The 27,835-nt window shown below is 43.9% G+C and overlaps 1 protein-coding gene across 1 annotated transcript in view; it reads right to left on the bottom strand.

Moving 5' to 3' along the window:
- The window catches only part of KLHL8 (kelch like family member 8), a 191,314-nt gene that overhangs the window by 24,851 nt on the left and 138,628 nt on the right, over positions 1-27,835 (bottom strand). Inside the window, exons 5-8 of the mRNA XM_082260853.1 lie at positions 24,036-24,179; positions 10,065-10,176; positions 8,955-9,123; positions 2,406-2,565 (exon numbers count right to left, since the gene is read on the bottom strand). Of these exons, the coding sequence (XP_082116979.1) occupies positions 2,406-2,565; positions 8,955-9,123; positions 10,065-10,176; positions 24,036-24,179 (585 nt within the window). The remainder of the gene's footprint in view (positions 1-2,405; positions 2,566-8,954; positions 9,124-10,064; positions 10,177-24,035; positions 24,180-27,835) is intronic.

Genomic DNA, 27,835 nt, shown 5'->3' with positions numbered 1-27,835 from the left:
TTTGTGATCACGGATGGCCCCAGAAAGGGGTTTCCTGCATCTGCCGCGACTATCTCCAAATGGATTAGACAGACGGTGGTACAGGCTTATTCTATTAAGGGTCGGAATCCTCTGTTCCCTGTTAAGGCGCACTCCACTCGAGCGCTCAGTACTTCCTGGGCCTACCGCCATCAGGCGGCGTCAGTGGTCCAGGTGTGCAAGGCGGCTACCTGGTCGTCGGTTCATACCTTTACAAAATTTTATAAAGTTGATGTGATGGCATCGTCGGATGCCTCATTTGGCCGCAAGGTTTTGCAGGCCGCAATTTGAGGAGACCGGTGGTCTACCTCGAGGGTTTTTTTCCGTTGGAATTTCAGTTGAGTCTCACCGTGTGATTGATGAGCCTTTAAAACTTCTAGTTGGCACCGGTTGGGCCTTCTAGATTGGATTTTGATTTCCATTTTCCCACCCCTCATTTGTGGCACTGCTTTGGGACGTCCCGAGTTGATATTAATCAAGGAGGACTACGTCTGTCAATGAGCGACAGAAAAATGGATTTTTGTAAAATCTTACCGTAAAATCCTTTTCTCTTAAGCTCATTGACAGACGTAGTACCCGCCCCTCTGTTTTTGAGTTGGGTTGGATTAAATTCTCTAAACACTGCTTTGTGACATAACTGATTTGCTGTAGCAGGAAGTGAGAGGATATACCCTCTGGGACTGCCCCTAGGGTGTGGCCAGAACGTTTTCTTTCCTGTCTAGTCCTACTCCTGTAGAGGGCAGTATAATGCGGGTGATTGCCATCGATAAATACAAACCTCACTGGAGAGGGAGTAACTTGAAGAGAACCATTTCAAGAAGAGAGACACAGCTGATATGACTTAAAATGCTACAGGCCTTTGGGACTGAACATGGAATGGGATATAAAGCATTTATCAACAATAATTAAATACCCATTGGCATTATACATTTCTTCCACTGATTTGAACTGATTGCGCATATCCACTACATACATTTCACACACATTTTTTATTTGGAGGGAATTTTGGTGTCTTCCTTTATATATATTTTGTACCCATTTGTGTAAAATGAAAAGGGGAGTAAGTAGTTCCTGTTGAAATATAGAGAATTGTGATATATTTTTGATTTCGTTTTTTAAACAAATTTTTGGGAATTATCGATTCCCCCTTTTTTTTTTGATTCCCCTTTTTTTAATAATAGTTAATTTTTTACCTTTTTGTATATTAAAGTAAGGTGTTGTCTTATAAAACACTTGTGTTCTCGCGCAATTGATATTGCCGTTTTTTTTACTTTGAGAAGTTCAGTTTGTGTTTTTCTGAAGAGCTGAAAAAGAAAGACATCCGGAGTCTGTGTTCGTCACCGGAAGCTCCTCCCTTAAGACCTTAAGAGATTAACTGTGATGATGCGTGCTACCATCCAATCCAAGTGGACATCTGTTGAGAAGAAACGTGCGTCGGGTGGAGAAGCCGCACGCCACTTCGGTGCAGACCGCACTGCAGTTATTTTTAAGCTGGAACATCTTGTCCTGTGTCAGATGTGAGTAAACAAAGCTCTGATACTTTGAGGTAATGTCAGAACTTGCTACTAAACTTCTCCCCTTCATAAATATGAAGGGCAGCCTCACTTACCAACAGGAATGTGCAGGAAAAGCAGTCAAGCTTCAGCATGGTTAGGATATGGTATACTTTGCGGTTATTAATGGCATGGCATTTGGCCACACTAAGATAGAGAAGTACACAGAATGTATTACACTGATTTGCTGAATATTGGATAGATTTCCACCCCAGACAGTTCCTATATAGGGTACTTTGATGGTCTGGGTATTTTTTTATTTTTTTTTTAAAATGTCCACCAAAAAACAAATTTCCATGTTTGGTCCCCATCCTATACACTTTTAGGGTCCATGTACACGGGTCCATGTACACGGGACGCTGGAAATGGCCGTTTAGGAGCAGTTGGGCGTTTTTTTCAGAAGCCCCTGAACCCATCTACATTTTATCTTATCTGTCCATGTACACCAGGTCGTTTACAGTAATTTGCAGGCAGTTGCGTTCAGGGACTTTTTTTTAGAACGCAATTATATGCGTTCAAACGTGTGTTTCCCGGCGTTTCAAACGCACAAACGCGTCCGAACGCGATGACCCGCGTTTAGCGTTCGCGTTTTTCCATTTTAAAGGGGAATATTTTTTTTTGACCTCTAGGAACGGTTCTAAACGCAAACGCCGCTAAACGCCCGCTAAACGCGGGTACAAACGCGACCGAACGGACGTTTCAAACGTCCTAAAAATTCCAGCATTCAAAGGGACTTTTAACAACGTCCCGTATACATGGAGCCTTAGGGTCACATGCAACATCAAATTATTTTAGCCCTCCAATACAAAATCATTGCCCAGTTCCAACACTCACCTACAACATAGAGACAGCCGTGTAACTCACTCACTCCAGTGCCTGCTCTTCTTTGGCCCATCTCTTTAATGTCCACCCATTTATCCAGATGAGGGTCATACCTCTCCACACTTGAGAGGGAGGCAACACCATCATTCCCTCCAACAGCATATACATGGTTCTAAAAGTTAACAAAAAAACACTTAAAATATAGTACAAAAATATGCATGATAAAATGTACTGCTTTCTAATGGTTCTTTATTTCACTGAAATAGTGGCAAAGTCCTAAGAAGAAGAAGAAAAAAAAAAAAAAAAACAACACACACACAATATATTTCCTACATTTTATGCTTTTAAAAATACTGCCAATCAAGAGAAACACACATTGGATGTGCCAGAAATCTAATGTGCGCTTAACATACTGTTTGGGCTGACAACACAATGTCTCTGCTGCATTGAAATCACAATCAGAGTTGTCCTCTCCGCCTGCAGGACTACATGCCTTCATCTTTTCCCTTACCCTCCATCAACCTTTCCATGTGCAAACAATTTTTTTCCCCCAAAAACAATGCTGCTGGCCCCGATTCCCACAACCTGGTAATACACTGTATATGGAAAGGGTTTTTTTGGAGATGTAGTTCTGTTGGGAGTGCCTACGTCAATAGGAACAGAGCTTCAGCAGCTTATCCTGCAAACATTTTGCAAGCTCTTACTAAAGAAAGAAGGTAAAAGGTTTGGTGGCAAATCTGAGTTATGCCCGAGACATACATTTTAACTTTTACCTAGAAATAGTAGAAATGTGTGTTTATTCAGTACTGAAAAGGAAAAAAAAGGGGAAAAGTAAAATAATCAATTACAATTTGATGCTATGGAATACTGTATTTTGCACTGATCACAAAAAATAAAAATAGAATACAGACTGAGGTGCAACCTGGCTGCGTCAGATGGACCAAAAAAATATTCCATAGGTGACCTATTGGATTTAGGCCAGGAGAGCGTGGGGGCCATTCAATGGTATCTATTTCTACATCCTCCAGGAACTGGCTGCATACTCTCACTACATGAGGCGGGGCATTGTCGTGCAGCCTGTAGAGATCTGTGCGTCCCTCCATGGATATGCATCCCCAGACCATCACTGACCCACCACGAAAACGGTCATGCTGAACGATGTTACAGGCGGCATAATGTTGTTCTCTGCATTCTCCTGACCCTTTCACCTCTGTCACATGTGCTCAGGGTGAACCTGCTCATCTGGAAAAACAGGGTGCCATTGGCAGACCTGCCAATTCTAGTATTCAATGGCAAATGGTAATCAAGCTCCACGGTGCCGGGCAGTAAGCACAGGGCCCACTAGAGGAAGTCGGGCCCTCAGGCCACCCTCATGAAGTCCTTTTGTGATTGTTTGGTCTAAGACATTTACACCAGTGGCCTGCTGGAGGTCATTTTGTAGGGCTTTGGTAGTGCTCATCTTGTTCCTCCTTGCAAAGGAGCAGATACCAGTCCTGCTGAAGGGTTAGGGTCGTTTTACAGCCCTGTTCAGCTCTCTAAGAGTAACTGCCTGTGTCCTGGAATCCCCTTCATGCGGGCGAGACTCTGCTGGGAGACACAGCAAACCTTCTGGCAATGGCACGTATTGATGTGCCATCCTGGAGGAGTTGGACTGCCTGTGCAACCTCTATAGGGTCCATGTATCGCCTCATGCTACCTGTAGTGACACTGACCCTAGCCAAATGCAAAACTAGTGAAAGTCAGAAAAAATGAGTAGGGAACAAAAATGTCAGTAACCTCTACCTGTAAAACCATTTATTGTTTTGGAGGTGGTCTCATTGGTGGTAATGAAAACAGGTGCACTAGATGGAAAACAAAGCAGCTGAAACAACCCCCTCTGCTACTTAACAGACCAGATCAATATCCCAGGCGTTTGAATTTATGCCATACTCTGATTAAAAAGTGTTTATACACATACATATATACACACACACACACACACACACACACACATATATATGGTTACTCTTGTCCAAATAAGCGACCTAAAGGATATTTATGCAGTATTTTCTAAATAGTTCAGCATATACAACTTCCCAGGTTTGCCATTAAGGCTATATATACAGAGCTATATAAAGAAATGTAGAGTTCTGAATGCAACCACAGCCATCACAGTACCCTTCAACACAGCATTACAAAAAGTATGGAAAAACAGGTTTTAAATCAATTTCATTTTCACAAACCTATACTGGTGATGTGGCATGTGCCGCTTCGACTCATTCCTTCTAGAAAGCTAAAAAAAAAAAAAAAAAACACTGCATTCAGCTGGAAAAGCCATAATGTGAATTCTCAAGTGTGTGTGTATGTCTGGGCACAATAGCTCAGTGCACTCAGAGACCGCAATTCAAAGTAAAGACTAGACTTGGAGGTTATGTTTGTGGAAAACAAAGTCCTATAGTCTGATGCCCCCTCAATTCAGACATTAACACTTCTATAAGATGCCCTCTAGGAGTGGGCTACAATTGGGGACTATTTTTGGGGCATCAGAATTTTGCCAAGGGTCACACACTCCTTCAGTATGCCAGAGTGACCGTATTTTGTTTAAGCACCATTTCCAAAGGAGCATAGCCCACAGGGAAAATGTGTCCTTTTTCCAGTCAAGGTGTAACTTCATTGGGCCAAGGAGTCTCATGTTACACTGGCAAGGATATGGCTAGTCACAAGGAAAAGCTTGATCAGGTGCAGCATCTCTGTAGGGTATGGGGTGCAGCTGGGTCAGACAGTTGCTTCTTTGTATGCTGGGCAAGCTTTGGGAAATTTGAAGTAGAATATGAAAATATACAGTGCATCCGGAAATCCTTGAGATGTTTCTACAACTTGGGAGTGCACCTGTGGTAAATTCAGTTGATTTGGAAAAAGGCACACACCTGTCTATATTAAGAACACACAGTTAACAGTGCATGTCAGAGCACATGAAGTCCAAGGAATTGTCTGTAAACCTTGAGAGACAGGATTGTATCGAGGTACAGATCTGGGGAAGGGTACAAAACAATTTCTGCAGCACTGAAGGTCCCAATGAGCACAGTGGCCTCCATCAGTAAATGGAAGTAGTCTGGGACCACCAGGACTCTTCCTAGAGTGGGTCACCCAGTCAAACTGACCCATCAGGGGGAAAAAGGGCCTTGGTCACTCTGACAGAGCTCCAGCGTTTCTCTGTGGAGAGAGGAGAACTTTCCAGAAGAACACCAATCAGGCCTGTATGGTAGAGTGGCCAGACGGAATCCACTCCTCAGTAAGAAGGCATATGGCAGCCCGCCTGGAGTTTGCCAAAAAGGCACCTGAAAGACTGACCATGAGAAACAAATTCTTTGGTCTAATGAAACAAAGATTTAACTCTTGGGCCTGAATGGCAAGCGTCATGTCTGGAGGAAAAAAGGCATCGCTCATCACCTGGCCAATACCATCCCTACAGTGAAGGATAGTGGTGGCAGCATCATGCTGTTGAGGTGTTTTGAAGGGGCAGGAACTGGGAGACTAGTCATGATCAAGGGAAAGATGAATGAAGAAATGTACAGAGACATCCTTGATGAAAACCTGCTCTAGACTGCTCTGGACATCAGACTGGGGTGAAGGTTCATCTTCCAACAGTACAACGACCCTAGGCACACAGCCAAGATAACAAAGGAGTGGCTACAGGACAACTCTCTGAATGTCCTTGCCTGGCCCAGACTTGAACCTGACTGAACATCTCTGGAGAGATCTGAAAATGGCTATGCACTGACTTTCCCCATCTAACCGGATGGAGCTTAAGAGCTCCTGCAAAGAATGGGAGAAACTGCCCCAAAAAAAAAAAAAAAAAAGGTGCTGCAAGCTTGTAGCATCTTACTCAAAAGCACTTGAGGCTGTAATTGGTGCCAAAGGTGCTTCAACAAAGTATTGAGCAAAGGCTGTGAATGCTTATGCACATGTATTTTTTTTCATTTTTAATACATTTGCAAAGATTTCAAACAAACATCTATCACAGCATCATCATGGGGTATTGTTTGTAGAATTTTGAGGAAAATATTGAATTTAATCCATTTTGGAATAAAACGAACATGACAAAATGTGGAAAAAATGAAGCGCTGTGAATACGTTCCAGATGCACTTTAGTTCAGGAACACTTGCAAATATACTGTAATGTGGAATAACTCCCCTGTAAAAGATTGCAGCAGCCTGGAGATTCAAGAGTCTTCCCGGAGGGAGAAACACACTGGCTGAGGACGAGTCCAAAGTCAGGCTCAGATAGTCCAGTCTCATGGATGTGACCAGGGACAACTTCCGAAGGTTGAGAATGCACCTTCAGGCCTTGTCCGCAGATCTGGAAAAAAAACAAACAATCTTGGTTTGCCAGACCAAGGTTGCCTGGAGCCACCTGCGGAAGTCTTGAAGGACTTCGCCTCATTGACTGTCCCCGAAAGAAGAAGAAACGGTTTGTGAGCCGAAAAAGGAGGGACCCGTCTGGAACGAGGGTCCATACCCTTGTTAGCCTGTGGAAGAAAAATACTCTTCCCCCTGTGAGATCCTTATATAATGTCATCCAGGGGCAGCGCCAGACAGGCGAACCCCCTGAACAGGGAGGTCCATTTAGGCCTTCTTAGAAGTTTGATCTGCAGACCAACACTTCAGCCTAGTATACGCCGGATAACCACTGCCGAAACCGACAGGTGACCCAATAAAGCAGCCGTGCCCAGCGCAGCATCGAAAAAAAATTGCAGCCCTGCACCAGCTGGTCCAACAGCTCCCCCAAGGCAGGAGGGACATGCTCCTCACCAAGTCACGGTGTTGGAACTCCACCCATCAGGCAGAATCTGCGTGGCAAGGGCAATCCTAACATAGCCTCCGCCATCCTATCCCCCAGGTCCTCGGAGGACAGGGATTCCACCACTGGCATAACGGTAGCCTTATTCAGCCTGGAGACCAGTGGGTCCACCTTAGGTGGTACAGTCCACTTCTTTACCAGAGACTCCTCAAAAGGTTAATGCCTAGCAGCCACTTAGACACCCCAGGGGAACGTCTCGGACAGTCCCATTCTTTTATGAGCATGTTCGCAAATTAGGCTGGGAAAATACAATTTCTGCTCCGGATGGCATTTGAGTGCCAAACACAACCGAAGCAACCAGTGCACCCACCAGCGCCTGTATCTTGCGCGACAGCGGAGGTAGAAAGGTCATCCTCATTATCGGAGGAGACAGGGCATGAGGTAACAGACCCAGCAGGGAGACCCATGTCTGCAGCGGCTGAGTCAGAATCCCGAGACATCAGATGAGGTAGGGGTAGGTGGAGATAGTTTCTGCGCACCTCGCCCTCTCAAGGCCACCTCCACCTGGGACCCAAATGCTTCCAGAACCGCTGAAAATGCATTGGTGGACAGTAGAGATCCGGAAGGCCCTGCAGCCCCTGCGAGGGGGTCAGGTGGGGACACATGATCTGCAGGGTCCATACTGCACCAGAAAAAAATTGCAAAAAAAAAATGACAAAAATGACCCCCAAAAGGTCAGGCACACCCTGAAGACCCCAACAGAGAGAGAGAGACCCCCAGAACCCACTGTCCCAATATGCATCACCTACCCGTGGTGATGCATACCCGTGCAGCAGCAAGCTCTCCTAAAAGGGAGTTAGCATTGAAAACTGCCCAAAGTGAAGGGAGGGCTCCACCCCCGGAAACTCCCACCTAGATTCCCAGCAACAATCCACGGCAAAATTGCCCCGCGTGGCAAAACAACCGACCGTGGCCCCTCCCTTGCACGACCGGCCGAGCGCCGCCAACTGCGCACCCCCAGACCCCCCCATGCAGCCTGAGAAGGTCCTAGCCTCAGGTAGGCCCAAACAGTCCCCTGCATGAAGGGGGGGGAGGGGGAAGGGGGGTTGCGCAATAGGACAGAGGGGAACCCAGGAATGTGAGGGTCTGACCGTCCCAGGGAGGGGCCCGTGTCCACTCCAAAATCCGCCAGGGGGGGGGGGGGGGGACATTCACCCACCGTACCAGGAACACAGGCGGGCGCCATCTCCTGACAGGACCCCTCTCCGCCAAAGTGGGGGGGCTGTCGACCAAATAGGAATGCTGCGACAAGCCTAGACCCTGTCGTGTGCGACCTTGCAAGACGTTTAATTCGCGGGGCCAGTTCCTGTTCAGTGGGAGCCAAGGTCTGCGCACGCTGGCCAGCTGGGGTGACCACTGGATCTAAACATCCAGTCCGTCGCCCAGATCTGGCATAGTTGCTTGTAGATCTCACAAGAAAAAAATTCGGAGAAAAAAAATAGCTAATAAAAACTATCTACAAAAAAAAAAAAAAAACTTATGTCAGGACCAAAGATCCCAGCAAGGAACTAGGTCCTTACTCCTGACTAGGCAGATTAAAAACGGACATCCTATGCAGGAAGAGAGAGGGCATAGCCCCCAGGACTGCCCATAGGCGTAGCCAGAACTTTTTTTCTGCCTAGTGTCCTACCCCTGATGGAGAACAAACACACACACCCACCACCATAATGGCTATAAATACTTCTGCCTTACAATATTTGTCCCTATGCCTGTTCACATACCATAACTGCAACCGATCCAACACCACCTCGAGGTGTAATCATTGGAGCCACATCAGTCCAGCGATCACATTCCACATCATAGCGCTCTACATTATTAAAGCATGTGTTATCATCCAGCCCACCAATGGCATATATTGGGCCACCAAGAGAAGACAATGCAATCCCCCTCCTATCAAAAAAATCAGAAGATACTTTATGCATTTAAAGCACAATTTTATTAGTATACATATATATTATATTCATAGCACCATCAACAAAAGACATTTAAAGTACCATCATCAAAAGACAGACATTTACTCCGTACATGCAGTACAGTGGCCAAACTTTGCATTCTAAGTGACTGATTTACAGTGGCCAAACTTTGCATTCTAAGTGACTGATTTACTAAGATAAGTTGAGAATCTTCGTACAATTTATTCCAAATCATACAAGGTGCAGGTGAAATAATGGGAATTTCCTTTAATTGGATAACTGAAGCAAATATTCACTTCTCAAGGTATTCAGTAAATGAGCCCTTAAAAGTGTTACCTTTGAACAAAGGCCCCAGTAGTTATTTGCAAGTAGGATTTGTAAATCTTCCCCAATTTCTGCTGTTCTGTAACAGGCTTAAAAAAAAAATTGGAATCACATGCCACCTAGTGGATATGACCATAAAAAAAAAAAAAAAAAAATTATGGTGTACTTCTGAAGCTGCAGCAAGCCCACTAGCCGGTTTATTTTATACTTTATATTTTTATATTTGATATTTATATTTACACAGTTTATTACAGCAGCTTTTTCCAACCAGGGTGATCAGGAAATTCATTTCATTTTTTACATTTTAGAATGGGGTGCCTCTAGACTTTCCATAATTTGAAAGTGTGCCTTGACAGAAAAAAAAAGGTTGAGAAACACTATTACATAGTTTTATCAAGTGGTGGTTGATACCCTTCAAACTTCTAACCAAACTGCACTTTGTATACTGTCTGAATACTGCAAAATTAGTACAAAGTCAAAAATTGGCTTTTGTTCAGAGCTGAACTTACGCACAAATGGCATCGTGGATATCAAGAGATTAACTGAAAAAAGGTAAAGTGATAGCATCTCTGGAAAGGTAATGTTCTGCAGTACCTTTTTTTATTCATTGATGCCTTTATTATCCATTTATTTGTAAGTGGATCAAACACCTCCATACTACCCAAATGTTCATTGCCATCATGGCCACCAACTGCATAGACCATTCCTAAAAAGACAAAAAAAAAAAAAAAAAAAAAAGACACATGCAACAAAAGCAGCTTTCAAGGGGAAGAGGGGTATTTTTGCTTGTGAGAAAAATGCGTGTTACTTAATCCTGACCTCTGCACACTGCATTACTTACTACTGACCCCTTCAAACCTAACTAATTTCTTTACAAAAAAAAAAAAAGGGGTGTTGGAGAGCACTGTTGATCTTTACCCTCTTCTACGCTGTTCAGATAGATCTACATCTCTCCAGGAGGGCTACCCACCCCTTTAATGTTGGCCTGGTGCCATCACACGGTGCTGGGGAGAAAGTCCTCATCTCCCAACCTGAACCGAGCCAGAGCTTACAAAGGGCTTTTCCTCACAAGAAATATAAAGGGAAGGCAAGTCTCCTAAAGATGTTGCAGAGACAGGTTAAAAAGAAACCATGCTGCTTTGGCAACAGGTTCACTTTAAAAAAGGAGAAGAATAACCAAAGCTTTTTGGCTATATTTCTCCTGTGGGTCACAGGAGTGCAGTTCGTTCTGCACTCCCATGACCTGTTTTCAGCTGACGGGGCTAAAGCCCGATGTCAACTGACGTCACAGAGCCAGTCCGGCTCTGAAAGGATCCTGACCAGAACCCTGGACCGACAGCTGGCTCAGCCTGAGCTAGCCACTCCTGCCCCATCAACACAGGAGGGGAAGGGCAGAGAGCCAGTGACTGACAGTTACCAGCTCTATGCAGGCTGAGGAGTGAGTACTGAGCAATCAGTGCTGTTTGATTGCACAGTTCTCAGTCTTGGGAGGCAGCAGGGGACAGATGCAGCTGGGATCAGTGCTGCAGCCATCAAGGCAAGTATGACTATTTTTTCTTAATTCGCATACTTTTAAATCACCAGAGTTTTCAAACCTATAACGTCTGTCACTATAAAGAAGCTGCTCCTTTCCCAATCTAATCTTCCAATTAGTCTACGATTACAAATTACTATATGTGTAGAGAGAGCGCCAAGCCTGAATTGCCAATAAACCCAGCAAGCATACACCACATCCCTGTATAGAACATTGAAAGAAAGAGTAAAGGTATACCACACCCCACGGACTCTAATTGAGCCCCAAAGAGACCCTCTAGTGGGGGTGGTGGACCAAGGGGTGGGATTTTGAAGGTGGAGCTTGCTAGGTGTATGATAGATAAATAATAATCAAACAAGAAGTAGTAAAATATGAAAGTTTTATTACAATATCTTCATAAAAACAAATCACAATAAGTGATGGTAATTCAGTGCATAAAGATACATGATATACAAGGAACCATAGTTGTGTGAGTGGGGCTACTTATGTCCGACATGTTTCGCCAGCAGGCTTCCTCTGGGACATTACAAGCTGGTGACCTCAACACAGGTTCTAAATGTAAACAGTATAAAGTGAGTTAAACATTATAGTTACAACATTATATAGTTATTGATGTGTTTGGATTGAGGCTCACCAAAGATTGTATCTGAAACATTGCACATGCATCCATATACCAGGGATCTCCGCCGTGTATCCAAAAGTGGGTTATGAACCCTGGACAGAAAGTCCAGCCAGGTCTCACCTCACTATAATGACAGGGACCGGACCGGCTATGTCGAATCACAGCATATCTAAAAAAATCAATAATTGTAGAGAAAGGCTCATCACTGATAATCCCAAACTAACAAATAATTGGGAAAGGGCCTATAAGTGCCAAAAAGTGGGTCCCCGACAGCAAGGCCTAAGTGGTGATGGAGAAAATGAAAAGAAGAGTGACCAAAGATCGAAGAAAGCAAAAGACACCATGACCAGAGAATGCAGTAGTTGCAGTATGTACTTGGGAAGAGGAGCAGAGTGAGTGCCGACATTATGTATATGGGAGCGGTTCATGCCGGAAGCAGCATCCAGTGCAAATAAATATAACATACCATTGTGTGACATAAAGCCTTTAAAGGATCAGTGCAAAGAGCAGTTAAGGGAAATGTCCTTGAACGTGAGTGCATAGAGGAACGCTCAGAAAGTGAGCATATAGTGCCAAGAGAGCCCAGTCTGGATATTGGAAATACCACGTGAGGAATAAGGGGTGTAAAATAGCGTGTCAAACAAAAGAAAAGAAAAGAAAAAGGAGTCCCACAGAGAGCCGTGCGGTCGAAAGATCCAAATGGCAAGAGGCTTACCTTGTACGCTGTAATCAGGTGGTATCAAAAACAGCGCCACTGTAGTATGTAGTACTGTTTGTACCACGCTGTGTTCGGCATTTATATGCGTGGTCCCACTGGAAGTGATGAGGTACCTCGTGACCTCCAACTGATCACTTCCGGTGCGGGTGCCATCTTGCAGTCCTAACCACGCCTGCGCCAAGGAAGAGGCGGCGCCAGGCAGGTCGGAGCGCTGAACATCCGCCATGAAAGGGGGGCGGACTCGGGGAATACAGTGGCAGCAGAAAAGGGAAAACATCTCAACTCACCACCCCCGGCTTGGCGCCCGAATCCCTACCAGAAAAAAGGATGGAGGAAAGTACCAGCCCATTGGATTTAACCGCAGGCAGATCCAACATGGAGTATATGGATATGCATCTGAGAAAAACACACTGTATGTACCAAGACCCCCCACTGCTCCAGTGGCTTCCTCCTCCTCAATAGGTTTGTGGTGGCTATGCACAAGTCTGTCTTTTAATGAGGCAGACTTGCGATATACCACCTCTGGGTATGGTTTGATGTACTTGGAGACCGTAGTGTCATCTGCTAGAAAGTGCCAATTGTTGGCCAGGATCTTACGTATTATTTGGTGATGGGAGTTATATTTAGTAATGAGTTTGGTAGTGCTCATAGGAGTTGTTATACAAAAGAGTTCCCCTTGAGGTATGGGACTATAAATGCCGCTAGACACTGTATACTATATAAAAAAAAATACTTTATTGGTACAGAAAAACATATAGTGAAAACACAATATGGGAAGAAACACAAATACACATACAGGGCATTAAAATTGCATGCATTTGACAGACCGAATACCGAACCAAAATGTGGACACCTAGGTACATAGGGCAATCGTGGAACCGGAACCGACCCTACGCGTTTCGGGCGTGAAAGCCCTTCCTCAGGGGTCACCCAGAGTTACCATATAGAGCACCTAGTGTATCTAGAAAAATAAAGCAGTTTAGTAAATTGTAAAGCAAGTATCTGTGTAGTTGCATATCTCCTAGTGTATCTAGGAAAACAAAATTGCTTTGATATACTTTCAAACAGACATTTGTACAACTATATATACACAGGTCGACAGTTGTAAAATCTGTCTTTCAATATCAGCTCTATGAGGATCGACCTACCCTTTGTGTCCAACCAATGGATTGGATCGATCTCTCGGATAAAAACGGTATTGCTACCGTGTGGAGGGATGCCCAAATTTTCCCAAAGCCCGGACAGGGCATGGAGCTCCATACGAGTATGAAGAGTATAGTAGCAGTAGCTGCCTGGAGGAATCGACAGGGCACCACGATGACCAGTCAGTGGTTCAACATGGACCGCTCACATGTAGAAGAGTATAAACATTTGTGATACCTAATGCAAAGAATACAAGAGTACAACACCAAGGGTTGGAGATAACTAGGAACAGTGATTCCCTATGAGTTTGACTTAGGCCCATGATGGGGACCATGGAAAGATTTACCTTGAGTATATAAGGTGAATATGACCGAAAGGTCAAATAAAGTAGATATAATATAAATCTTATGTTGGCGTGGTCAACATTGTGAAGGTGGTCTGAAAAATATAAAGGAGGGGTATAGAGGCTATTAGGGCCCCAATGGATTACAAAAAGTAAAAAGAAAAAAGAAAAGGGGGGAGACGTGATGAAATCAACATCCCAGATTCGTGTAGAAAGACCAGGAGAACCATGCACAACACATAATAGTGCAACAGAAATTAGAATTACCAACAAATGTGCATAGGATACAAAGTGCATATGACATGCGCATAGTGGAGGGCATGGGCGTGCAGGTGCCTGAATTCGTTCATAATGTACAGCATAACAGTGTGCTATATCTTCACACTGACATGACTTCAAATAGTCAAAAAGGAAATTAACTCAAGCTGTCCACATTGATGTATGCCATAAACATATGGTCAGATATACATGAGCAATATAAGTTTAAATCCCAGGCAGTGCACATACATGGCCCCCCACACCAACCGGTAAGACATGCCCCATAGCAGAGTGATGATATAAGGAAAAAGGGGGTGATGAGTTTTAAATCTTGGAGAAGAAATGAATGTGAGGAGAATACTATAGGAAAGAGGGGATGGTGTGGTGAGTGAGGAATTGTATACTGAATAGTAGTACAGACCATTAGACCAATGGTACAGGTCGGGAGCATGCAAAAGTACGATAAGAATCAAAGTAATAAGAAACCAGGTTAGTGAGCCGATGACATATGGAAGAAAGAGTTTTCGTACTTACTGTCCTTAGGTGTAAATGGGCTTGGCATCCTCTGCGGATAGTCATACGCCCAGGCTATTTAAGGATCCTCGCATGACGCCAGCGCCTGCGCAGTGGCGACGCATGACGTCGGTGCGAGCGGTTCTGAGAGCCTATCTAGTCATCCGCCCGGAGAGCGCGGGCCCCGCCCATCCCGGAAGGAGAGGCCAGGTCCGCGTTCCACGGGCACCGACGCGGGAAACCAGCTACTCAGGAAGAGAGCTGGAATAGGCGGGGAGCCAGAAAGACTAGCGCCCCCTACCCGCGCCGGGGGAGCCTGCAGTCAACAAGGCAGCCGGAGTAAAGCCAGCAGGACGCTGGTGAACATAAGAGGATAAACAAGAAGGAATATGGTAGAAGAGAAATGAGATGGAGCGGAAGGGGGAACAAAGAAGAAAGAAAAAAGAGAGAGGGGAAGGAGGAGAGAAAAAGAAGGAGAAAAAGAACAGATAAAAGGAGCAGGGCATTGATGGGCAGGAAGGAAAAGATCTCAGACGAAAAAATTTGAAAAATAATATACTTGTCCATCGCGGTGGCACAGTATTGGTCTCTCAATTGCATGTTACAGACAATATACAGGAACCATACAAAGCTTATATGCATAACCGAAGGCATGTTTTACATCATATATTAGCCAGAAGGGACCACAAGACCATCATATAGGGTGGTATTAAACCCTGCATATTATTAAGTCAAACCGTGTCAGTTGTTGCACAGAAACTACATAGCATATTGTATGAGTATATGATATTGCAGTACATATAAAATATAGGATACCCTGCATATAATTAGGTCAGATCATGTCAGTTGTAGCTTGAAAAAGATAACCTGACAACATTATTGTGATATTTACATTGCACATCTTATCCTATGTGATGGTGGCTTGTTCAAAATTTCTATCATATACTTTATATGTACTATCATGTAATATATTCATACAATATGCTAGGAGCTCCTGTGCTACAACTGACATGATCTGACCTAATTATATGCAGGGTATCATATATTTTATATGTACTGCAATATCATATACTCATACAATATGCTATGTAGTTTCTGTGCAACAACTGACACGGTTTGACTTAATAATATGCAGGGTTTAATACCACCCTATATGATGGTCTTGTGGTCCCTTCTGGCTAATATATGATGTAAAACATGCCTTCGGTTATGCATATAAGCTTTGTATGGTTCCTGTATATTGTCTGTAACATGCAATTGAGAGACCAATACTGTGCCACCGCGATGGACAAGTATATTATTTTTCACATTTTTTCGTCTGAGATCTTTTCCTTCCTGCCCATCAATGCCCTGCTCCTTTTATCTGTTCTTTTTCTCCTTTTTTCTCTCCTCCTTCCCCTCTCTCTTTTTTCTTTCTTCTTTATTCCCCCTTCCGCTCCATCTCATTTCTCTTCTACCATATTCCTTCTTGTTTATCCTCTTATGTTCACCAGCGTCCTGCTGGCTTTACTCCGGCTGCCTTGTTGACTGCAGGCTCCCCCGGCGCGGGTAGGGGGCGCTAGTCTTTCTGGCTCCCCGCCTATTCCAGCTCTCTTCCTGAGTAGCTGGTTTCCCGCGTCGGTGCCCGTGGAACGCGGACCTGGCCTCTCCTTCCGGGATGGGCGGGGCCCGCGCTCTCCGGGCGGATGACTAGATAGGCTCTCAGAACCGCTCGCACCGACGTCATGCGTCGCCACTGCGCAGGCGCTGGCGTCATGCGAGGATCCTTAAATAGCCTGGGCGTATGACTATCCGCAGAGGATGCCAAGCCCATTAAGTACGAAAACTCTTTCTTCCATATGTCATCGGCTCACTAACCTGGTTTCTTATTACTTCGATTCTTATCGTACTTTTGCATGCTCCCGACCTGTACCATTGGTCTAATGGTCTGTACTACTATTCAGTATACAATTCCTCACTCACCACACCATCCCCTCTTTCCTATAGTATTCTCCTCACATTCATTTCTTCTCCAAGATTTAAAACTCATCACCCCCTTTTTCCTTATATCATCACTCTGCTATGGGGCATGTCTTACCGGTTGGTGTGGGGGGCCATGTATGTGCACTGCCTGGGATTTAAACTTATATTGCTCATGTATATCTGACCATATGTTTATGGCATACATCAATGTGGACAGCTTGAGTTAATTTCCTTTTTGACTATTTGAAGTCATGTCAGTGTGAAGATATAGCACACTGTTATGCTGTACATTATGAACGAATTCAGGCACCTGCACGCCCATGCCCTCCACTATGCGCATGTCATATGCACTTTGTATCCTATGCACATTTGTTGGTAATTCTAATTTCTGTTGCACTATTATGTGTTGTGCATGGTTCTCCTGGTCTTTCTACACGAATCTGGGATGTTGATTTCATCACGTCTCCCCCCTTTTCTTTTTTCTTTTTACTTTTTGTAATCCATTGGGGCCCTAATAGCCTCTATACCCCTCCTTTATATTTTTCAGACCACCTTCACAATGTTGACCACGCCAACATAAGATTTATATTATATCTACTTTATTTGACCTTTCGGTCATATTCACCTTATATACTCAAGGTAAATATTTCCATGGTCCCCATCATGGGCCTAAGTCAAACTCATAGGGAATCACTGTTCCTAGTTATCTCCAACCCTTGGTGTTGTACTCTTGTATTCTTTGCATTAGGTATCACAAATGTTTATACTCTTCTACATGTGAGCGGTCCATGTTGAACCACTGACTGGTCATCGTGGTGCCCTGTCGATTCCTTCAGGCAGCTACTGCTACTATACTCTTCATACTCGTACGGAGCTCCATGCCCTGTCCGGGCTTTGGGAAAATTTGGGCATCCCTCCACACGGTAGCAATACCGTTTTTATCCGACAGATCGATCCAATCCATTGGTTGGACACAAAGGGTAGGTCGATCCTCATAGAGCTGATATTGAAAGACAGATTTTACAACTGTCGACCTGTGTATATATAGTTGTACAAATGTCTGTTTGAAAGTATATCAAAGCAATTTTGTTTTCCTAGATACACTAGGAGATATGCAACTACACAGATACTTGCTTTACAATTTACTAAACTGCTTTATTTTTCTAGATACACTAGGTGCTCTATATGGTAACTCTGGGTGACCCCTGAGGAAGGGCTTTCACGCCCGAAACGCGTAGGGTCGGTTCCGGTTCCACGATTGCCCTATGTACCTAGGTGTCCACATTTTGGTTCGGTATTCGGTCTGTCAAATGCATGCAATTTTAATGCCCTGTATGTGTATTTGTGTTTCTTCCCATATTGTGTTTTCACTATATGTTTTTCTGTACCAATAAAGTATTTTTTTTTTATATAGTATACAGTGTCTAGCGGCATTTATAGTCCCATACCTCAAGGGGAACTCTTTTGTATACATTGATCAGGGATGATGGCCGCTGGCACTGGGCACCGAGCATGAGAATACTTTCTATCCTCATAGGAGTTGTTTGACGAGAGCCAAAGATTAGTTTATCGCGTGGTTGAAGATTAGCCCTTTTGTAGGCTTTTTTAAGAAGTTTACTACTGTAGCCACGGGCCAAAAGCCTTTGCTGTAGGGCCTTGGCTTCTCGTTTGTAGTCAGATTCTAGCGCGCCATTATGGCGAAGATGACAATTGGGGGGAAAAAATTGGGAAGAATTCTTGGACAATATCGAAAAGAATTGTACCACTACCAATTTAAATGATGTTGAGATCGAGGTATTCCTTCAAAAAATCAAACGTCTAATGGAAAGAAAATCCAACCTCGGTTGGCATATTAGATTTTTTGACAAATACATCAGGGAAGGGGTGAACCCCATGGGGTTACGGATACAAATTTTCCCTTCATTTGAAGTACATGATACAACTCTCAAAGAGAAATGGGAAAGAAATCTAACCCAATGCACCTCCAACATGATGGAGCTTCTTAGAGACAAATATAAATCAGACCTGATGGATATTGATAAGGAAATTGAAAACTTCCAAACAAAAAATCGTATACTTACCAAAAATGCAGAATACAATAAGAGAGAATTAGAATTACAGACTCATTTGGAGAGTTATAACAAGAACCTCCTAATGAGAAAAGATCTAAAGTTTTACAAAGATAAGCTAGCCTTCACTGGAGGCTATGCCTATAAATGGGAAAGATTTAACCATACACGTACAAATAGATTTTCAAGAACAGTACCCGACAAAATAGGACATCAATACCCATCAGACTCTGAATTGTCTCTTGTATCATCCGCTTCATCATCGCGGTCTACACAAAAAGGCCAAACTAGACAGGGACAGGGGAATGGCGGTAAATCCGGTAAACGAAACAAAGGAAATTATCCCCAAAATGTGGTAGGAGAAACCGAGAAATCAAACAGAAAACGGAATCTATCCCCACAATCTACACCTAGTGCAAAAACCACCCCATCCATGGGTATTGTTAGGGACCTGGGAGCCATCCCTAGGACCTCTAGGAATGAGCCAATCTTGACTCCAGGAAATGGGGGGGCATCCCAGGGATCCCCTTTAGGGACCCCCTTTCCTTCACAACCAATAGACGACAAAACAGAAAAAAGAGGAGGAACTCTAGACACTTTTGTAATAAGAGGTCAAACAACAGACCTAGAATAGATCATGTACACACGGATATCCAAGCTTCAGCCCCTATAACTGCATCATCAGAAGGGACTGACGATGTGATATCCAGTAAATTAAATCAGGTTATACCCACAGAAGTCAAAAATTCCTTGGATATTATCAACTTATCCTCCCGGCCCTTATCAAAAATAGAAAAGGAAGTGCTCCAACTTGGTCTGAGCTTTTGTCCAGATCAACAATTAAATAAATTTGAGGTGGTGAAAGATCTTCACCTGTTTGCGAGAAACTTGACATACAAATATATCTTTGATAAAAATAAGGGTAATACTAACACAAGGGATGAGGATTTATACAAAGGATTCAAAGCTCAGGATATCCGTAATCTCAAAACATTAATGCAATTAATGGAGGAGAATAAACAACACCCAGATTATTCATCATCTGACTCCTCCTCCGATGAGGATGAGGAGCCACATGGTGATTTGAATAAATTCAAACCTAAGTCTACGCGCTTTCCTAAACTCCAGACTTGCCCAGCTATATGGGCTTTTGTGAAGCATACTCAAAAGGAGATTGACAACTTGGAGGCCCCCTCACTTGGGGCCTCGAATTTGTCGGCCTCCCAAAGAGTTGCTTTAGATGACCTTATCCATGACGACCTCGTTGTCATTAAACCCTCTGACAAGGGTGGCAACGTGGTCGTCATGGACAGGCATCAGTACGAAACCATGTGTTTCGACATACTGTCCAATGAAGAATGTTACAGGCCAATATCCATTGAGGAAGTTGATATCATGAAAGGTAGGTTTAAATCAATAATCTTTAATGCTCTACAGTCACATGTGATCGACCTAGATCTTTATGACTACTTAAATGTCAAATGGCCAATCCTGCCTACTTTTTACGCACTACCCAAAGTGCATAAGAATCTGGACAAACCCCCGGGTCGCCGGATTGTGTCGGGCATGGGATCCATTACCGAGCCTTCTAGCCGGTTTGTGGATGATCAGCTACGCCCACATGTGATGGGTCTGCCCTCATATCTCAAGGATACCGTGGAACTGTTGAGAGTCCTTGAGGGCCTCACTGTTCCCAGGGATTCCTTATTGGTTACTCTTGACATCAAAGCCCTCTACTCTAGTATTCCGCATACTAGGGGAATTGAGGTGATTACTACTTTTTTTGAAGGAGCAGACCCATCGCATGTGGGCCTTAGCAGATTTTACCCTTCAATTACTCAATCATATTCTAAGATCAAACATCTTTGTGTTTGGCGAAACCACCTACCTCCAGGTACAGGGGGTAGCGATGGGGACTTCGTGTGCCCCATCGTATGCCAACCTGTACCTGGGGGGGGGTGGGAAAGGGAGTTGTTTGCCAATGATGCCGCTGCGATATACCTGCGCCACCTGGCTCTGTGGCGTAGGTATATCGACGACGTCCTCATTGTGTGGACAGGCTCGGTATCTACACTTCTGGAATTTATTGAGTTTATATCAAATAATAATTACAATTTAAAATTTACAGTTCAATACGACACCCAGAAAATAGCTTTTCTTGATACTATGGTGTATTTAAATCCTGATGGGAGTATATATACCTCACTGTACCGTAAGGATACAGCGGGGAATACAATACTACACTATACCAGCAGCCATCCACGATCTCCAGTGCGCAGTATCCCGTATTCCCAATATTTGAGAATACGACGGAACTGCGCGCTAGAATCTGACTACAAACGAGAAGCCAAGGCCCTACAGCAAAGGCTTTTGGCCCGTGGCTACAGTAGGAAACTTCTTAAAAAAGCCTACAAAAGGGCTAATCTTCAACCACGCGATAAACTAATCTTTGGCTCTCGTCAAACAACTCCTATGAACACTACCAAACTCATTACTAAATATAACTCCCATCACCAAATAATACGTAAGATCCTGGCCAACAATTGGCACTTTCTAGCAGATGACACTACGGTCTCCAAGTACATCAAACCATACCCAGAGGTGGTATATCGCAAGTCTGCCTCATTAAAAGACAGACTTGTGCATAGCCACCACAAACCTATTGCGGAGGAGGAAGCCACTGGAGCAGTGGGGGGTCTTGGTACATACAGATGTGGACAATGTTCTGAATGCCCCTGGGTCAGAGAGGGTTACACTTTTTCCCTACCTCGGGGAGGAACTTTGAAACCTCGGTTTAGGGCTACTTGCCTCACAGAGGGTGTGGTGTACCTGGCCACATGCCTCTGTGGGGCGTTTTACGTCGGTAAAACTATTAGACCGTTTGCCAGGCGAATCCAGGACCATCTTTATTATATGGACACTGGGCTTATGTTTACACCCATTTGTAAGCATGTGGGCTTACAACATAATTTTGATCCCCATACCATTAAATTTATTGTACTGGAGGCAATCAAAAATCCGCAAGGTGGTAACTACGATAATGCTATTCTCAAAGCAGAAGTCAAGTGGATATATAGGCTACAGGCCACTAGACCACCAGAGCTAAACACAGCTTTATCGTTTAAACCATTCTTGGAATAGCCCATAATTATACATCTACTGGTGACTATTCCTTCCTCTAATGCCTAATCTCTTGGCTCCCCTCTTAGATATGCTTATGGGTCTTCCACATCCTATCTATGATCTGTTAGCCGGGGATTTATGACCTAGTACAGTATATACTTATGTACACCGAGATGACAACAGTGGCATATCATCTTGATTTATGTCCTAGTTTAGGATAGGGTAAAATTTGTATGCCTTCCTATTCATTGTTATAATTTCTTATGTGTCTTTTTCATTTCTTGATATTTGTCTGTTATTAAATTCAATAATGATACATATAATCTTTTGATGTTGGATAGTTGAATTTACGACTATATATAACATTTTTTGTGTTTTTCTCAGATGCATATCCATATACTCCATGTTGGATCTGCCTGCGGTTAAATCCAAAGGGCTGGTACTTTCCTCACCCTTTTTTCTGATAGGGATTCGGGCGCCAAGCCGGGGGTGGTGAGTTGAGATTCTTTCCCTTCTTTCTCCTCCCACTGTATTCCCCGAGTCCACCCCCCTTTCATGGCGGATGTTCAGCGCTCCGACCTGCCTGGCGCCGCCTCTTCCTTGGCGCAGGCGTGGTTAGGACCGCAAGATGGCGCCCGCACCGGAAGTGATCAGTTGGAGGTCACGAGGTACCTCATCACTTCCGGTGGGACCGCGCATATAAATGCCGAACACAGCGTGGTACAAACAGGCCACGACTACAGTGGCGCTGTTTTTGATACCACCTGATTACAGCGTACAAGGTAAGCCTCTTGCCATTTGGATCTTTCGACCGCACGGCTCTCTGTGGGACTCCTTTTTCTTTTGTTTGACACGCTATTTTACACCCCTTATTCCCCACGTGGTATTTCCAATATCCAGACTGGGCTCTCTTGGCACTATATGCTATATGCTCACTTTCTGAGCGTTCCTCTATGCACTCATGTTCAAGGACATTTCCCTTAACTGCTCTTTGCACTGATCCTTTTAAGGCTTTATGTCACACAATGGTATGTGATATTTATTTGCACTGGATGCTGCTTCCGGCATGAACCGCTCCCATATACATAATGTCGGCACTCCTCTTCCCAAGTACATACTGCAACTACTGCATTCTCTGGTCATGGTGTCTTTTGCTTTCTTCGATCTTTGGTCACTCTTCTTTTCATTTTCTCCATCACCACTTAGGCCTTGCTGTCGGGGACCCACTTTTTGGCACTTCTAGGCCCTTTCCCAATTATTTGTTAGTTTGGGATTATCAGTGATGAGCCTTTCTCTACAATTATTGATTTTTTTAGATATGCTGTGATTCGACATAGCCCGGTCCGGTCCCGGTCATTATAGTGAGGTGAGACCTGGCTGGAGTTTCTGTCCAGGGTTCATAACCCACTTTTGGATACACGGCGGAGATCCCTGGTATATGGATGCATGTGCAATGTTTCAGATACAATCTTTGGTGAGCCTCAATCCAAACACATCAATAACTATATAATGTTGTAACTATAATGTTTAACTCACTTTATACTGTTTACATTTAGAACCTGTGTTGAGGTCACCAGCTTGTAATGTCCCAGAGGAAGCCTGCTGGCGAAACATGTCGGACATAAGTGGCCCCACTCACACAACTATGGTTCCTTGTATATCATGTATCTTTATGCACTGAATTACCATCACTTATTGCGATTTGTTTTTATGAAGATATTGGAATAAAACTTTCATATTTTACTACTTCTTGTTTGATTATTATTTATCTATCATACACCTAGCAAGCTCCACCTTCAAAATCCCACCCCTTGGTCCACCACCCCCACTAGATGGTCTCTTTGGGGCTCAATTAGAGTCCGTGGGGTGTGGTATACCTTTACTTTCTACAAATTACTATAAATCAACTGTGCATTATATAATTTTTATTTAGGACCCCAGGTAAGTTTTTGCCATAATTTGCAAAACGCTCTGGCATATGGTCAATTTAAATTGAATGGGCTGCCCTAACAGCCTAATATGGTGAATTAACATCACAAAAGGGTGAATGTGCCTTAAAAGTCTGAATTACTTGACACCTTTGATAACGGTCACTAGGACAAAAGGATGAATTATCTTTCCACTGACAGCAACAACATGACAGGTTCTAATCTTTCCACAGCATAAAGAAAAGGATTTGCTTTTACAATTTTATATTGTATGCAACAGTGTAGGAAATGTGTAATATATATAACAGTTTTTCGATTGTGAATAAGGTACTTTGAAAGATTTTCTACTGACCTCCCACAGAGATGACACCCACATGTCTTCTTCGGCTGTTCATTTCTGGCCCAAAGAACCAGCTGTTCCTGCGCAAAGAGTAACATTCAATACTACGAAATGGGTCCCCCGAGCCTCCTCTTCCTCCCACACAGAACAAGACACCTGAGGAAGAAAAATAAATAAATCATTTACATACATAGGTCACCAGATTTTAAAACCGCCATCAGCCAATAGGAGCACAAATGGAACGTTTCATATATTTTTAGGCGATTACTGCTTGCCATTTGTCAGCTGTCTGAAATCTCTAAAGAAACCAAGGGCCCAGTCACACTGCAACGCTCCATTTTAGCATGCTGGCTGGTGTCAGTTTTGTCAGGCGTTTACATTCTTTTCATTGAGTATACAAAAACGTACGTTCCATTCAAGTCTACACAGCAGCATTGTTTGATGCGCTGTGGTGACCTGTACTTGCACATTACCAGGCACATAAGATACAACTGTTTTCTATGTGCCAAAGCAGTGACCTACTTTGCTCCTGGCAGAAAAATTCAGGCGACAGCATATAGTGTAAAAAAGCCATAAACGTGGTTTCAGAATTAAATCAAGGCCAAAACCTTTTTACATAAATCAGGTGCACCTCATAGCAGAGGTGGGGGACTTGAGTCACATGACTTGACTTAAGTCATCAGTTTGAGGACTTGCTTGACTAAAATTAATAAAAGACTCGACTTGACTTGGTATTCATGACTTGAGACTTGACTTTGACTTGAAACATACGACTCGAAATTACTTTAAGTTATTAAGTATTTGCATTTTCTCAAGATGTGCTAAAGCAAAATGAATGTGCCTGTTATGTTTCTGACACCACAGTCACTGAGAACACCTCAGTGTGTTCCAATTTTTAAAACACTGGCTGTTTAACAATGGAAATACTTAAAGCGGAGTTCCGGCCACTGAAAGTATTTTTCAATAAAAATATCCCCGGGACAGTCAGGGCTACTACATTCCACAATTGATAGCCTCTGAACTGTTCCAGGTCACACTTACCTTTTAGAATAAGTACTTACCTTGAAAATGTCTTTGTCCAGCGCTGCCATCTCAGGTGTGGGCAGCTGAAGCCAGCGCGTCCTCTTCTGCGTCCTCTTCGGTCCCACAATGCACTGCACCGGCCCCGCCTTCACTTCCGGGCATGGGGGGGCATCCCTGCACAGCTTCTGGGCATGCCCAGAAGCTGTTTAGCAGGGAATGACGCGCCTGCACCGGAACTGACGTGCGGGGCCGGTGCATTGATTCCTTGGAGCAATGACGTTCAGCTCCCAGGAATCAATGCAAGGAGGAAGTGACGGCGCGGGCCACGGCCGCAGAGGGGGGGAAGAGGAAGAAAGGGGAGTATATTTTCTTCAATAACAAGGCAAGTAAAGAAAAAAAAATCGTGACTATCCATTTCTTTTACAGGTGACACTGAGCAAGCGAATGGCCCAAAGTGCATTTTGAGGCCGGAACTCCGCTTTAACATGTTTTTAGTGACTGTGGTGTTCAAACATGACCGGATGAAGGATTTTGAGCTGTTTGGGCATTCAAAGTGTTTCTTTAATATGCCAAGAAAAAAGCACTAAGCAGTTTTGTTAATGTTGAAAATTAAACAAAACCTTTCCTGACCACTGACTTCTAACTGATTTAAAAGGTGAAAATTGGGGTAGATCAGTATTTTGACTTGATTTGTGACTTGACCAAAATAAATGACTTGACTTGCTTGACTAAGCAAGGTTAAGACTTGAGACTTTCTTGTGACTTACTCCCATGTCTGCCTCATAGCATACAAAACAATTACCCACGTATTCCTGAATATATATTATATACATTCACCGGCCACTTTATTATTAGTTACACCTTGCTAGTACTGGATTGGACCCCCTTTTGCCTTCAGAACTGCCTTAATTCTTCGTGGCATAGATTCAACAAGGTGCCGGAAATATTCCACAGATTTTGGTCCATATTAACATGATATCATCACGCAGTTGCTGCAGATTTATCGGCCTCACATCCATGATGCAAATATCCCGTTCCACCACATCGCAAAGGTGTTCTATTGGATTGAGATCTGGTGACTGCGGAGGCCATTGGAGTACACTAAACTCATTGTAATGTTCAAGAAACCAGTGAGATGATTTGAGCTTTGGGACATGGTGCATTATCCTGCTGGAAGTAGCCATCAGTAGATTGGTACACTGTAGTCCTAAAGGGATGGACATGGTCAGCAACAACTCTCAGCCATGGTGTTTAAATGATGCTCAATTGATACCAAGGGGCCCAAAGTGTGCCTAGAAAATATCCCCCACACCATCACATCACCAGCCTGAACTGTTGCTACAAGGCAGGATGGATCCATGCTTCCATGTTTATGCCGAATTCTGACCCTACCATCGGAATGCATCAGCTGAAATCAAGACTCGGACCAGGCAACATTTTTTCAATATCTTTTGTGCAATTTTGGTGAGCCTGAAGAATTGTAGCCTCCGTTTTCGGTTCTTAGCAGACAGGAGTGGCACCTGGTGTGGTCTTCTGCTGCTGTAGCCCATCTGCTTCAAAGTTTGACGTGTTGTGCATTGAGAGATGGTATTCTACATACCTTGGTTGTAAGGAGTGGTTATTTGAATTACTGTTGCTTTTCCATCATCTCATACCAGTCTGCCCATTCTGCTCTGACTTCAACCGCTCACTGGATATTTTTTCTTTTTCAGACCATTCTCTGTAAACCCTAGATATGTGTATATAAGAGTGATCCTGTGAGCTGCTAGGTCTTAAAACTGCAGCATGCACCAATCACTCCCCAATCAATTAATGCGAAAAACAAATGGTATATCATTAAAAGTGCTGCGCAGTAAGTGCTATACTGATTAAAATATCCAGTGAAATTCATTCATAAGATATAAAACACACGATAAGCCCCGGTTCACACTTATGCGAGTGCGGGAAGGCTGCGAATCCGCAGCCTGTTCCCGCATCGCACACGCACCCCCGGCAGTTCACACTGCCATATGTGATACGCTGGGGGTGTCAATGTAATCTTAACGACACCCCCAGTTTGATCGCATATCGCAGTGCGATCGTGCAGTTCGCACAGGATCGGATCGCACAAGTGTGAACCGCTGTGCGATCCGATCCTGATGTGGCTGGAAAAAAAGGGTCCCTGTGCGTGTTTGCTGCGGCTGCGGTGCGAATTTAGCCATACAAACTGTATGGCTAAACTCGCACCGCACAGCCGATCGCATGTAATGAAGGAGCAGTGCGCTCCGACATTACATGCGAACCCCGCACTCGCACAAGTGTGAACCGGGGCTAAATCATAAAACAAAAATAAAAATAAAAAGTGATAGCGATATCAATAAAAAAAATAGTGAACTGCATGTGAGTAAATTTACGTTTTTCAAAATTCTGTTTATTAAGTTTAGCACAAATAAAAACAAGGCCATAGGGGGCATACCCTGGCCAACAGACAAGTAACAAAGAAAAACAGAAAAACACCCACCCTAAATCTCCCACAACCGAACTGTTCAGTACCCTTCATCGACTAATATCATTGAAAAGTAACACAAGTCCAAGTCAGAAACATTGATCTCCATTCTCTCTCCCCATGGTTCACCCGACCTGAGTTCAGGCTGTATCTGGCTCCGAGGCCCGCTCATCTAGAGTAGATCTGGAAGCAACCCAGACCTGCCAGACCTTTTCATATTTCTTAGGGCAGTTCCTGGAGATATAGGTCGCCTTGTACAGTGGAACCACCGCATTAACCAGCCCCCTCCAGAAGCCCAAGGTTG

Source organism: Pelophylax lessonae (assembly GCF_965119305.1).
Source record: "Pelophylax lessonae genome assembly, chromosome: 1".
Classification (NCBI taxonomy): Eukaryota; Metazoa; Chordata; class Amphibia; order Anura; family Ranidae; genus Pelophylax; species Pelophylax lessonae.
Note: the sequence above shows the minus strand (reverse complement) of the source record. Positions and strands in the feature narration are given on the sequence as shown.